The 12,703-nt window shown below is 42.9% G+C and overlaps 1 protein-coding gene across 1 annotated transcript in view; it reads right to left on the reverse strand.

The window, feature by feature from the left end:
* The window catches only part of LOC108802395 (baculoviral IAP repeat-containing protein 1-like), a 45,640-nt gene extending 36,326 nt beyond the window's left edge, over positions 1-9,314 (reverse strand). Inside the window, exon 1 of the mRNA XM_018574255.1 lies at positions 9,208-9,314. Coding sequence (XP_018429757.1) covers positions 9,208-9,314 — 107 coding nt within the window. The remainder of the gene's footprint in view (positions 1-9,207) is intronic.
* Positions 9,315-12,703: the final 3,389 nt, after the last annotated feature.

The following is a 12,703-nucleotide window of genomic DNA, read 5'->3' on the forward strand; positions in this document are numbered from 1 at the left end:
CCCTGGGGGCCTCAGGCATGAGGACCCAGCGTGCAGCAGCTTCACATTGCAGAGAGAGACCGGGACCCGCACGTCTGTGACAAGGTGAGTGATTTAATGGGTTTTTTTTCTCGGTCTCCCCCGTGCTGCTTCCTCCGGCCGTGTAAACTAACACCAGCAAGGAGGACAGTGTCAGATGGTTGAGGAGACTACTCGCCATTCCAGAACACATAATAGATAGCTGAACTTGAAAGTTTCAACTATTCTGTGTTCTATTACAAAAACACCATTTAGTTCAGCAGGTTTGAACTAAAGAGGACCGGGACCAAACGGCTTTAGGGCTCAGTCACACCAGATGCAGTGCGTTCCAGCCTGATTCTGTCCAGAACGCACTGCCTCGCATTGCGGCCGGCTCACTTTTTTTGTGGGGCAGGAGGGGGTGTGGTGGGCCATTGAAATGAATGGCACCGTAGCCACGCCCTATGGCCGCAATGTGATCGGCCGCAAAGGATTGTAGTCTGGTCCGGTGCGATCAAAATAGTACTTGCAGCATTTTGATCGCACCGGACCAGACTACAATCCTTTGCGGCCGATCACATTGCGGCCATAGGGCGTGGCTACGGTGCCATTCATTTCAATGGCCCACCACACCCCCTCCTGCCCCACAAAAAAAGTGAGCCGGCCGCAATACGAGGCAGTGCGTTCTGGACAGAATCAGGCTGGAACGCACTGCATCCGGTGTGAACGAGGCCTTAGTGATTTTAATATGAAAAAGTTTAATAGAAAAAATCAAACGTCAAAAAAGTGAAACTTCATATTCCATCTTCCCAATAAAAACCTTTGACAACGTTGTCCACAACCATTCACACTCCCACTCATACAGACAGCCCGCACACTTGCTAAATAATGTAAAATCACTGTTGCTGGATCTATCACTGACTCTGTGGAGGTCATGGAGGGTTTAGAGGGTGAGGGCCCTGTCACACCATCAAGAGTAAGTTCCAGTGCATTCAGCCTCTGGAACGCACTGGAATGCAACCTGGCCGCCTCACTTTGTTGAGTAGAGTATAGTACGTTCAAAAGTCTTCAGCGATATCCACCAGTCTCCTCAGAGTGTCATTACTCGCACTCTGAGGAGACCACCTCTGGTGGATATCGCTGAAGACTTTTGGATGTACTATACCAGGGCTCAAAACTTCCACTCGCGTGCTCGCATTTGGCGAGTAAAAATAAAGTGAGGGCGAGTGGAAATTTGGGTCTCCAAGTACCGGTCCGCGGGCCATCTCCATCTCCGCCAGCTGACATGTCAGGCACGCGGTCACAGACCGCGTACCTGACTTGCGGGAGCAGCTCCACGGTCTGCATCTGTGTCGGAGCTCTGACAGTTCTGAGCTCCAGCCGAAGGAAAGGATGTATGTGAGGAGGATCGATCCCTGGCTATCTGGGGGTGATTAGTGAGGTCTGCTGCAGACCTCACTAATCACCCCCAACGTCTTCCGACCACTCCACCAACCCGCCAAAAATCTTACAATTTTCAGCAGGTTTTACAGCGTGCTTGGAAGACGAAAGTCGTACGACCTTACAGTAGAAGCGGTCGCACGCTGCCCATACACCTGTCGATTATCGTACGATCGCGGGATCACCCACAACTATTGTACGATAATCGGCAGGAGTATGGGCACCTTTAGTGTATGTGTATATTAGGCCCCATTCACACCTACAGTATATTTCAGGTGTGATTAGAGATTCTTGTGTCAGGAACTTGCGTTTTCCTGCAGCAGGAATCCCTAATCTGCCGTTTACAAGCGGCAACTATCATAAAATTATTTAAAGGAGAACTATGAGGTGAGTGATTTTCACTCATCCTCATAGTTAAGCCGACCTGTGACAATAAAACTGTCACAGGTCGACTCAGTAGATCGGGAAGTGAGCGAACACATACCGGCGCTCGCTCACTTCTCGATCCTGTCACTGCAGAGAGCCGTGACAGGGGAGTGACTGGATTCCCCCCTACCCTGTCCGATCCTCTAGCGCTGACTGGCGGAACGGACGAGGGGGGGGGGTTGGTCACTCACGCAGCTGGGTGGATACAGACATCATTGTCGGGATCCGTTCCGGCTGCAGCGTCTAAGTATACCACGAGCTGTAGCTCGCGGTATACTGAGCTTTGGGTGACGGGAGGACGCTAGTTTGTGTCCTCCCGTTACCCTTAGGAGAACTATGGGGGAAAGCCCTGACCCCATAGTTCTCCTTTTAAGAGGGTGTGTTTAGGGGCGGAGTTAAGGCCGGGGCAGGGTAAGGGTTAGGTGGGGCAACTGGTGGCTAGTAACTCTTAAGGCCTGGCTAGTAGCTCAGGACTTGAAATGTTGAGCCCTGTACTATACTATACCTGGAGGAAGGGGATCAGTACAGCTAAGTCTGGAATTTCCATTTGTCTAAGGAATTACATTTTAGGGTAAATAAGATTAAGATTGGTGTCCGTAGACTTTCTGCTGTCCTCATTAACCCTCTAAACTCTCCATAACCTACACAGAGTCAGTGATAGATCCAGAAACAGTGATTTTCCATTATTTAGCATAAGTAGGAGGGAAGTGTGAATGGTTTTGGACAACTTTGTGAAAGGTTTTTAATGGGAAGATGCAATCTGATTATTCACTTTTTTAATGTTTGATTTTTTTCACATAAACTTTTTCATATTAAATACCTGTACACCCCCACATATCACCGGGGGGCACAAAGTTTTGTTCTGCCCCGGCTGCCCGTTATTCTGGTTACGCCACTGTATATCTGTGTCATCTGTGTCCAGCTTTATTACAAAAAACTTCACAAGGTGCTGTAGAATAACATTTTGTGGATTTACTTTATATCAGAGTGGTGGGTTAACTGCTCTCTGTGTTCACTATATATGGACTGAGGTGGGTGCTGCCTACAATTGAAACTAGGGATGCACAGATACTTTTCGAGTACCAGTGCAGATACTTGGCATTTTCATGAGGACTACCAGGGTTGCCGCGGTTGCAGCTGGGACCTGGCTCTGGCGCTCCACCACTGTCCTGAAATCATTAGTCTGTATTGTTTTAGAAAAACTGTCACATAACAAGAAACAAAAATGTATCAGTACTCGTACTTGTAAGTACTCGGCAAGTACCAGTGCTCGTACTCCCAAAACTGGTATCTGTGCATCCCTTTATTATATATTTATAAAAACAAAATCGTACATTAAAACAGAGATGTACAAATCCCAGGAGCTGCGTGACAGCTGCCTCCTATTTTTTGAATTTTTCTCTAGTGTAGTCTTGGAGCTCAAAAGTATCGGTACATGTACTCGTACTTGTACCGAGTACTGTACTTGGTATCTGTGCAACCCTAATTGAAACAAATTTATATATACATTTTTTTCAAATTTCTTTTTATCATTATTTGTATTTTTAGTATTACATTGATAAAAAAAAAGAACAAATAGGTCATGTAGGCAATAATAGAAATAGTGACGGTTATGGTGAAGAGTGCATAGAAGGAATAGAGACCAATACATATATGACAACTGAATAAAGATCAAAGTGTTTATGAGGCATAGTTCACAAATGGATGAATCAAGTCAGGAAAAATATAATAAAATAGGACACCAACAGGGCGAAATATACCGGCACAGAAACAGAACACGTCTTTTAAACAGGATGCTATCATTGTATTTATGACCTATGGGATTGAAAGGGCACAACTGGCACTCTACCATAACTGTCTCTTAAGAAAAAACTTCTAGATCTGTAAGACCAGGATGAGAAAATGTCGCCTGTGCTATTATGATATACCGCTACTACATTCATAATGTCATTTATTATTATGTTAGCTTTCCTATAGAGAATGTGGAGATGTTTTTTTTCCAGTGATGCAAGTGCCCAGCAGTTCAGCAGCCAAGAGACTGTAGCAGAGGATGCCCCATCTGATCTTGGATAAAGGACCCAGTTATCTATATATTTTAAATATAGTGGGTGAGTTCAGTCCGTCTACTATAAACATGAATAGAAATGAAAAATCATAAATTCTGGGGGGGGTTTTGCACAGCTTTATTGACCAAAATGCAATTGTAAGTAAAATTTTAACTTTCTACAATAAATTTCAGCCTTTGCAAAGATTAAGCTAATCTACTATTACATTCTTAATTCCTTTCAGTTTAATTTTGGATGTGCAATTGACAATGTTTACATGATCTGAGTGTTGAAGGTATTAACATCAGAGAACATATGAGTGTGAGGCTGTTAAAGACATTAGTATACCATATAGATGATGTTGGATAATCTCATCAGGAGAATGAGCATTACTGTCACAGGGAATATTGCAAGTCAGAAACTTTGCCTGATCAGCTCTGAGATAGAGAAAAACAAGAAATAAACAAGCTGGTTCTGAAATATTTTTTTCCACTAAGGAGTGGTTGGGGATTACCCAATTACGCAAAGATTAGGCAAGAATGTTGCTGTGTTCAGTGCTTCCTAAACCAGAGCTTACAGTGTATTTCCACTTTTGCAGCCAAATGGGGATATCATCTACCTAGTTAAATATTTGTTACATGTTCTCATTCACATAGCATAAATTATTTAAAAATTGCTGCTTACATATTACTTGCTCTTTCCTGAAAGATAAGTTTTTCTCTAAACTGAATTTTCCTCTGGCATGCAAAGGGGCTGTGGAGTTAATGTTTCCAATAATGAACCCTGTCTGTACTCTTTTGGCAGATCTAATTATTGGTTGTAAACTAGATTTGAACACTGTCTAGCCTAACAAAGGGTTAAAGATCTAAAAGTATTGTATGCTAATGAGAGAAAGCTTAGTGTGCCCCTACTCTTTTTATGGTACAGCCAGATTTTCCTGTCACTTTTCATTGGGGCACACATTTTTGAGTCCTAAAATATTTTATATCTCTTTACTCACAATCTCATCTGTTACAATTGGGAATTAAATTGTGTTTGCGTGTACTAACATTTTTTGCATGCGTTTTTAACTTAAAGGGGTTCTAAACCCTCCGTTTTTTTTTTTTGCCTATATAAGCAAGAAGTTTAAAAAAAAAACAAAAAAAAACGCTTGAACTAGTTTTAAACTTACCTCGTTATCGCTGCTCGGTCCCGCGCCGAGAATCAGGAAGTGATCTACGGCCGCAAAGGATCTTGGGGTGGGCGCATGCACAGTTCCGATTCTCGGCCGGGAGACGAGCAGAAATCTTCAGGCCTAAAATGTAAATTTTAATGTGTGCAAAGAATGTTAAAAAGTCTGACAGCGAAAGGGTTAAACACATCATGAATATAGAGCAGCCTTTCTTAACCAGGGTGTCATGGCACTCTGTGGTGCCTTCTTCCTTCCCCTGGCGTGCCTCAAAATTTTTGCACAGCGTCATGTCTTTGCATGGTGCAGGCAGGCCCGCCAGAGGGGGACTCTGATATGAAAGGAAGGCTTCTGATGTGAAGGGGGGACTCTGAAGTAAAGGGTGGTATTCTGGTGTAAAAAATGGAGCTCTGATGTAAAAGGGGGGACTTGTGTAATGTAAAGGAGGGACTTGTGATGTATAGAGGAGACGCTGATTTGAAAGAAGAGATTCTCGTGTGAAGGAGGGGGGCACTCTGATGTAAAAATAGGGGGGCTGCTGATGTGATCAGGACTCCTGATGTAAAGGGGGGCAGCAATGTCAAAGTCAGGATTCTGAAGGGGGCTTCTGGTTTGAATAGGGGAAACACCTTTTTTGTGTGTTTTTGCATGTGGCCCCCTCTTAAAACCCATCTGAGACCCCTATCTGGGATAAGGGTCTATTATGGATTTTGACGGGGTACACATCATTTTTTGTATATTTTAGTGTGGGGTGCCTCGAGATTTTGCATACTTTTAAAAGGTGTATCCACAATCACAAAATAACCAAACCTTATCCAGGTATGCAAGGATCTGGAAAGGGGGGCTTTTTAGAAACAATGTTGCTCCCACAGTGAACTTTGTATATGCTAAAATTATTTATTATTCACATAAGATTAAAAACAAAATATGTTGTCACGAATACAAGACTTTTCTTCATCTGGGTGGCCACTCGCTGACTGGTCAATGCCAAATTGCAGGTCTATTTTTATATATTTCTATTTATTCTATATTATTTTTTGATATATATATTTCTTTTTTGTATATTGTTTTTGTGTTGTCTGTACTTAATGTTTGAATACCCATCAATATAGCTATTGATTTGGTATGTATTGATCAGTTTTCTTTAGGATCAAAATCCTCCTGCGGAAGCCTTAATTAGGCGAAGCATGTTGAGCCATCTAAAGAAAAACGTAATCTGCTCAACTGCTTATGACTAATTCGATCATTGCAATATGTTGTGCTATCATTTGGATGATATATATCTCTGTACCAAGTCTTGTATTCGTGACAACATACCGTATATACTCGAGTATAAGCCGTCCCGAATACAAGCCGAGGTACCTAATTTTAGCAAAAAAAACTGGGAAAAAGTATTGACCTGAATATAAGCCGAGGGTGGGAAATGAGGCAGCTACTGGTAGATAGATACCAATAAAATGACATTAATATTTATTTAAAAGAAAAATAACCTAGCTCTGTAAGTGGAAAAGGGGGTACAGGGCTACATACAGATCATTTAATACATTCATGTTAGTATAATTGTAAATGTATTGTCTGCACTGTATTAGCAGTATATACTCTATATAGAGTATATACTGCTAATACAGTGCAGACAATACATTTACAATGATCCTCTGCTAACATGAATGGGTTAAATGATCCGTAGTACATGATATGTAGCCCTGTACTATGGATCATTTAACCCATTCATGTTAGCAGAGGATCATTGTAAATGTATTGTCTGCACTGTATTAGCAGTATATACTCTATATAGAGTATATACTGCTAATACAGTGCAGACAATACATTTACAATGATCCTCTGCTAACATGAATGGGTTAAATGATCCGTAGTACATGATATGTAGCCCTGTACTATGGATCATTTAACCCATTCATGTTAGCAGAGGATCATTGTAAATGTATTGTCTGCACTGTATTAGCAGTATATACTCTATATAGAGTATATACTGCTAATACAGTGCAGACAATACATTTACAATGATCCTCTGCTAACATGAATGGGTTAAATGATCCGTAGTACATGATATGTAGCCCTGTACCCCCTTTTCCACTTACAGAGCTAGGTTATTTTTCTTTTAAATAAATATTAATGTCATTTTATTGGTATCTATCTACCAGTAGCTGCCTCATTTCCCACCCTCGGCTTATATTCAGGTCAATACTTTTTCCCAGTTTTTTTTGCTAAAATTAGGTACCTCGGCTTGTATTCGGGACGGCTTATACTCGAGTATATACGGTATTTTGTTTTTAATCTTTTGTGAATAATAAATAATTTTATTATATACAAAGTTCACTGTGAGAGCAACATTGTTTCTAAAAAGCCCCCCTTTTCAGGTCCTTGCATACCTGGATAAGGTTTGGTTAATTTCTGATTGTGGATACATCTATATTACTGGGGTGCAAAACTTTGCTCTCCCTTTTCTCTAACGTGCGCCCAAAAGTGTTCAAATTTATACTTTTAAAGAGTGTCTTGACTGCAAAAAGGTGGAGAAACGCTGATCCAGAGAATGCTCTGCTTAATGTCTGACACAAAATAAAGTGGAGCCCCATACAGGTGCAAAGCAAAGATATAATACAAAAGGTAAACTGCACTTTTTCCCCTCTAACATAAATTTTACACATATATTAAAATCATAAATGTCACCAATACATGGCAGCTTAGAAGGTATTTAGGTAATTGGTAAGCTGTCTAAAAACAGAAATATATGCTACTTACCAGATATAGTACATTGTCTTAAGATAGTAATATCACCCCACAAAAGGCAGCGAAAAGACCAAATTAACACAATAACAAGGTGTAGATAAAGTTGAAAGGAAGAACGGAGAATATGTGTTAGTAAATACAGGAGTTTCAAATAGGAAGTAGGTGAATGGCTACAAGTGAAATGAGGAAATAGAATGATCACAACACTGTTCTTTGTGATAATGTGCAAACCACCAAAGAAGAATATGTAACATATGTGAATATATCTTTTGTACAAAGGTTCTTCCTTCCAGGGTAAATTATTTATACTCTTACAAAAATATATTTGGTAGACAAATTAATATGGAATTCAGGAGGCAGTCTTTCCAATCCAGTAGCTATTAGGAATTTTTCTAGTCAATAGAGCCAGCTCTATTGACAACAACTAGGCGACAACCTTAAAAGTTAAGTAGTGAAATATATCACCAGCACACCAAAGTAAAATCTTCATTTATTCTACATTTTATTAATGTACACACATCTCATCATAGGCGACAACCTGAAACGTTAGGATGATTGTAAAGAATGTCACCAGCACACCGAAGATCTTTCAAGAATCACCAAATGTTAATTTTACTGAACAATTTTGTCAAATGGAAACAAGCGCTTTTGGGACCTCGCAGTGTCCCTTCATCAGGCTCTGACATTGACAAAGTGCAAACCAACCATGTGAGTTTAAATAGACAGACACATGTGCAACGACCCTCAGAACTGCCCACTCACACACCCTCTTATGACATCATAGTTTTATGTAACATACTTGATAATGCATGTGGAAAACATCAAAAAACTAAATAAAACATGGTAGCCGGAGACAATCATAATTCATTGTGTATCAATGCCCTTATTGTAAAGAAATGATCAGCAGAAATCATAATAGAAAGGGGTCACATGTACCAGGGTGCCTTGTGCGTGGATAACTCACGTTTTGAAACAGCTGTCTAGTTGTTATGGATACCTGGACGCTGTCCTCCAGATCCGTGCAGCCCGTATCAAGCCGTAGCCGCTAGCGCATGCGTCATGCGGACAATGGGCCAATCATGGTCATAAGAGGGAGGAGCCGAGACGTGACTGCATAGTGTATGGCGTGGTCCTTCGATGTATCCGAATGGAACGCACAGGCAGTGTCCCTAACCATGGTAACAGTCCGTCGTTTGCTTATTCACCCGCAGGACCAAATGACAGCTTGAAGGGTAGGCGGGCCGGTACATTTATTAAGGGCAGATGATAACCTTAAAAGTTACACACCAGCTGTAATTTTTAAGAGACATTGGTGACCTGGCTCCTGGGATTTGTCCAGCCCTTAATTAAGCTGCACTGAAAGCACAAAACCCTTTCACATACCTCCCAACTTTCAGAGATGAGAAAGGAGGACACCAGTACTCAGGATGAGTATGTCCGCCACTGTATTCTTCCTTGCTTCCTTGATCTTTAGCTCCCTGTTTCCCCATTCACTAGTGGAGACTCGATTGTAGGCTGAAACAAACTCTGCTTTATTGAGAAAGTGTGCAACCTTTTATACAGAGAGCGATCAGATCAGATTATAAACCCATCACATCCACCCTGCCCTCCCCAGACATATTCTGACTGCACAGCCCAGCAGGGGTCCACCTGCTAAAGAGCTCCAGACAGCCATAGCAGTAGCCTGTCCAGAATGTCAGTGTCCTGAGCTCCTTCAGAGTACAAAGGGAGATAAATGTGTAACTTTTAAAAAATAGGGGGGGGAAACTTTAAATTTTTTTTCTATTTTTTTTTTCACTTAACTTTATTGCTATCATAGAGGGGGCTGAGAAACCCCTAGTCGTCACACAGACCACTACCCATATGCCAAAAATGATTGGTTAAACCCAGAATTGCTTTATTTTAACTATCAATTTTCCTTTATACTGGCTTTTCAAAATACGAAGAAGATAATTAGGAGACAAGGTGAAGCTTTTAGTGCAGAATAACACTTTTGGGAGTTAAATAGAACTTTTTTCATTTTCAAATTTTTACCGAACAAATGGAAAAGAGAAGCTGATTGGTTGCCATGCACTGCTGTTCCAGATTTTGTCTGCTCCAGTTTTGATGAATTCCCCCCAGTATCTGTACATCAGACCAAAAAAAAGGACAACTGAGGAGGAAAGAGGGTCAGAGGGTTCCAAATAGGGGACAGTTAGGAAGTATGCTTTGTAGGATCAGAACTACTTTTAGCAATCCATAATTTAAAATTAAACCGAGATTCAAGTGATCCCGGAGTTCAGCTTTAATTGTGCACAGAGTCTTATTGGGACAATATTGGGGGTATTTCTACAGCCAGTGACAACCAATGTTGGGGGCGGTTTAAAAGCCAGGCAGTAACAACCAAAATTGGGGGTGGTATTGATACAGCCAGCCAGTGACCACCAATGTTGGGGGGGTATTTGTTACAGCCAGCCAGTGACCGCCAATGTTTGGGGTATTTTTACAGCCAACCAATGACCACCTGTTTGTTTAACCATGCCCCTTTAAGACGCTCCAATTGTTAGCATAATTTTGCCACACCCACCATTCGGCAGAGGGCATTGCATGCACTGCTTTTTTTACTGGTTTTTTTAAATTCTTTATTTGTAAGCAAAAGAGTACGGTACAGAATGCTGGAACAGAACACATATGAGCCCTGAGGTGAATCCGATACATATTTTGTCATAGATCTCTAGCTGCATGAGTATAACAGTTACAGGGTAGGTACAGATCTGCACATCGTCCACCGCGTATCTGCCCCACCATCTGCACCCCAACCCTCAAGGTATTTTCCTTTTACACACAAATAACCAAACCTAGAACACTAACATGACTCACGGGCGGTCACCCCACTATAGGAGCAGACCATCCCATATGTACAGAAAGAAAGCGAGCAGAAGGGACAGAATGACACAAGAAATCAACAAATACAGGACACTACAGAGAGACAACGGTTAGGATAGAAGGCTGCGCTCGACCCAGGGCCCCATCTCTGTTTCGGGTCTATTCCCTACAGAACTGCAAGTATTCCGGGGAGTCTTTGAATTGATACCACGCTGCCCAGGTGACCACAAATTTATGTTGAGACCCCCGTAGTGAGGAAGTCAGGTCCTCCATCAGTCTAATCTCCTCCATCCACCTCACCCACATCCCAGTGGAGGGTTGTTTGGACTGCCTCCATAGGGCTGGAATACACGCCCAAGCCACGTTCAGCATGTGGATCAGTAGGGAGCGCTGATAGGCTTTCCGTTATAGTGGAGCCAGGTGGAGGAGAAACACAGAGGGAGTGAAATGTATTGAAAGGCCTGTAATCTGTACTATCAGAGCAGCAATTTTGGACCAGAAGGGAGCCACCCTGGGGCACTCCCAAAAGATGTGCATAAAGGAACCCTCCTCCTCCCCACATAGTCAGCATATCGCAGGTACCATGGGATACATAGCATGCAGCACCTGGGGGGGGACTCTATACCATCTGGTCAGCAGTTTGTAGCCAGCTTCCTGGTATTTATTTGACACAGAGGAGAGCAAAATGCAGCAGGTCTACTTGTGTAGGACTGAACTCGATATCCAAATTGAGGCCCACTGTCTGACAAAGTAGAGAAGAGGGAGATCCGGTGGGTTACGCATACTGTCCGCTAAAAGAGACAACATATGTCTCACTAGCTCCGCCCTCTCGCACAATTTTTCGAATTCTGTCAGTTGCCCTAGACGTGCATAAGTAGTGGCACACCTTCAGGGCACTCCAGAGCCGTAGGGGGGATCTTTCTCCAGCAATTGGGCGGTAGCTTCTGGTAAACGGGGCATTGCGATTCAGTCAGGTACGTTCTAATCACCCGGGTCCGCACCACCGGGTCGGTCGGTCCTGTGGTAGTGTGCAGATTATGCAGGTCTGTGAAGGAGTGAAATTGTTGGGCAATTTCCTTAGAGCGGGATAACACTTGACCCCCGGGTGTATGTGTGCATGGTATGTAGGTACGGGATCGTGAGTCTCTCAGGGCCGTGGCAAGGAGCTTCCCTGGTTTATTCCCGAATTTGTAGAACGTGCGGCGTGTTCTCATCAGTTGGCCCTTCACCCTGTCTAACATAAGCTCATTGCGTTCTGCTCGAGTTTTGGTCAGAGAAGCCAGAGTCTCCTCGTCCAAAGCCACCCTGTGTCGGAGCTCCAGTCGTCGCAACTGGGCATAGAGCTCATCTACCGCTTGCGTATGGACCCCAATTTGATCAGAGAACCCCTTATTACACATTTATGTGCCTCCCATAGAGTGAGTGGGTCTTGGGATGGGGAGTCGTTGTCTCTAAAGTAGTTGAAGAGATCCGTCTCAATGCTCGCACAATCTGCTTCGTCTTGTAACAGAGTTTCATTAAGACGCCAAGTGAATGGTGAGCGAGCGTTCCCACCTATCGTCACACCTATGTGAATGGGGCAATGGTCAGATAGGGAAGAGGTCCCTATGGATACCTCGGTGATGAGAGGCAGTGTCGCGTGCTGCATCAAGAAGAAGTCTATGCGGGAGTATGATTGATGTGGGGCAGAGTAGTGTGTGTAATCCCTACCTGTGGGTTCGCAGATGCGCCAGGGATCCACTAGTTGAAGGTCAAACATTGACCTCTTCACCGGAGAGGAAACACCTCAGTTCTGGGGAAAGAAGCTGAACACAGAGATGAACAGAGTTAACCCCGAAGCATGTAAACACTCTTGAATAACCACATACCCTGAGCAGATCAGCCGGTATATCAACACTCACTGAGGAGGTTCATTCTGTCTCGGCAGCTTCACAGCTGGGTGTCGAGATAGAATGATAAAACATTTCAAAATACCCAAATTACCCCCCCCCCCCCCCCCTTTCGGGGCCGATTT

The sequence above is a fragment of the Nanorana parkeri genome, unplaced genomic scaffold, assembly GCF_000935625.1.
Source record: "Nanorana parkeri isolate BGI_ZX_2015 unplaced genomic scaffold, ASM93562v1 scaffold2840, whole genome shotgun sequence".
NCBI lineage: Eukaryota > Metazoa > Chordata > Amphibia > Anura > Dicroglossidae > Nanorana > Nanorana parkeri.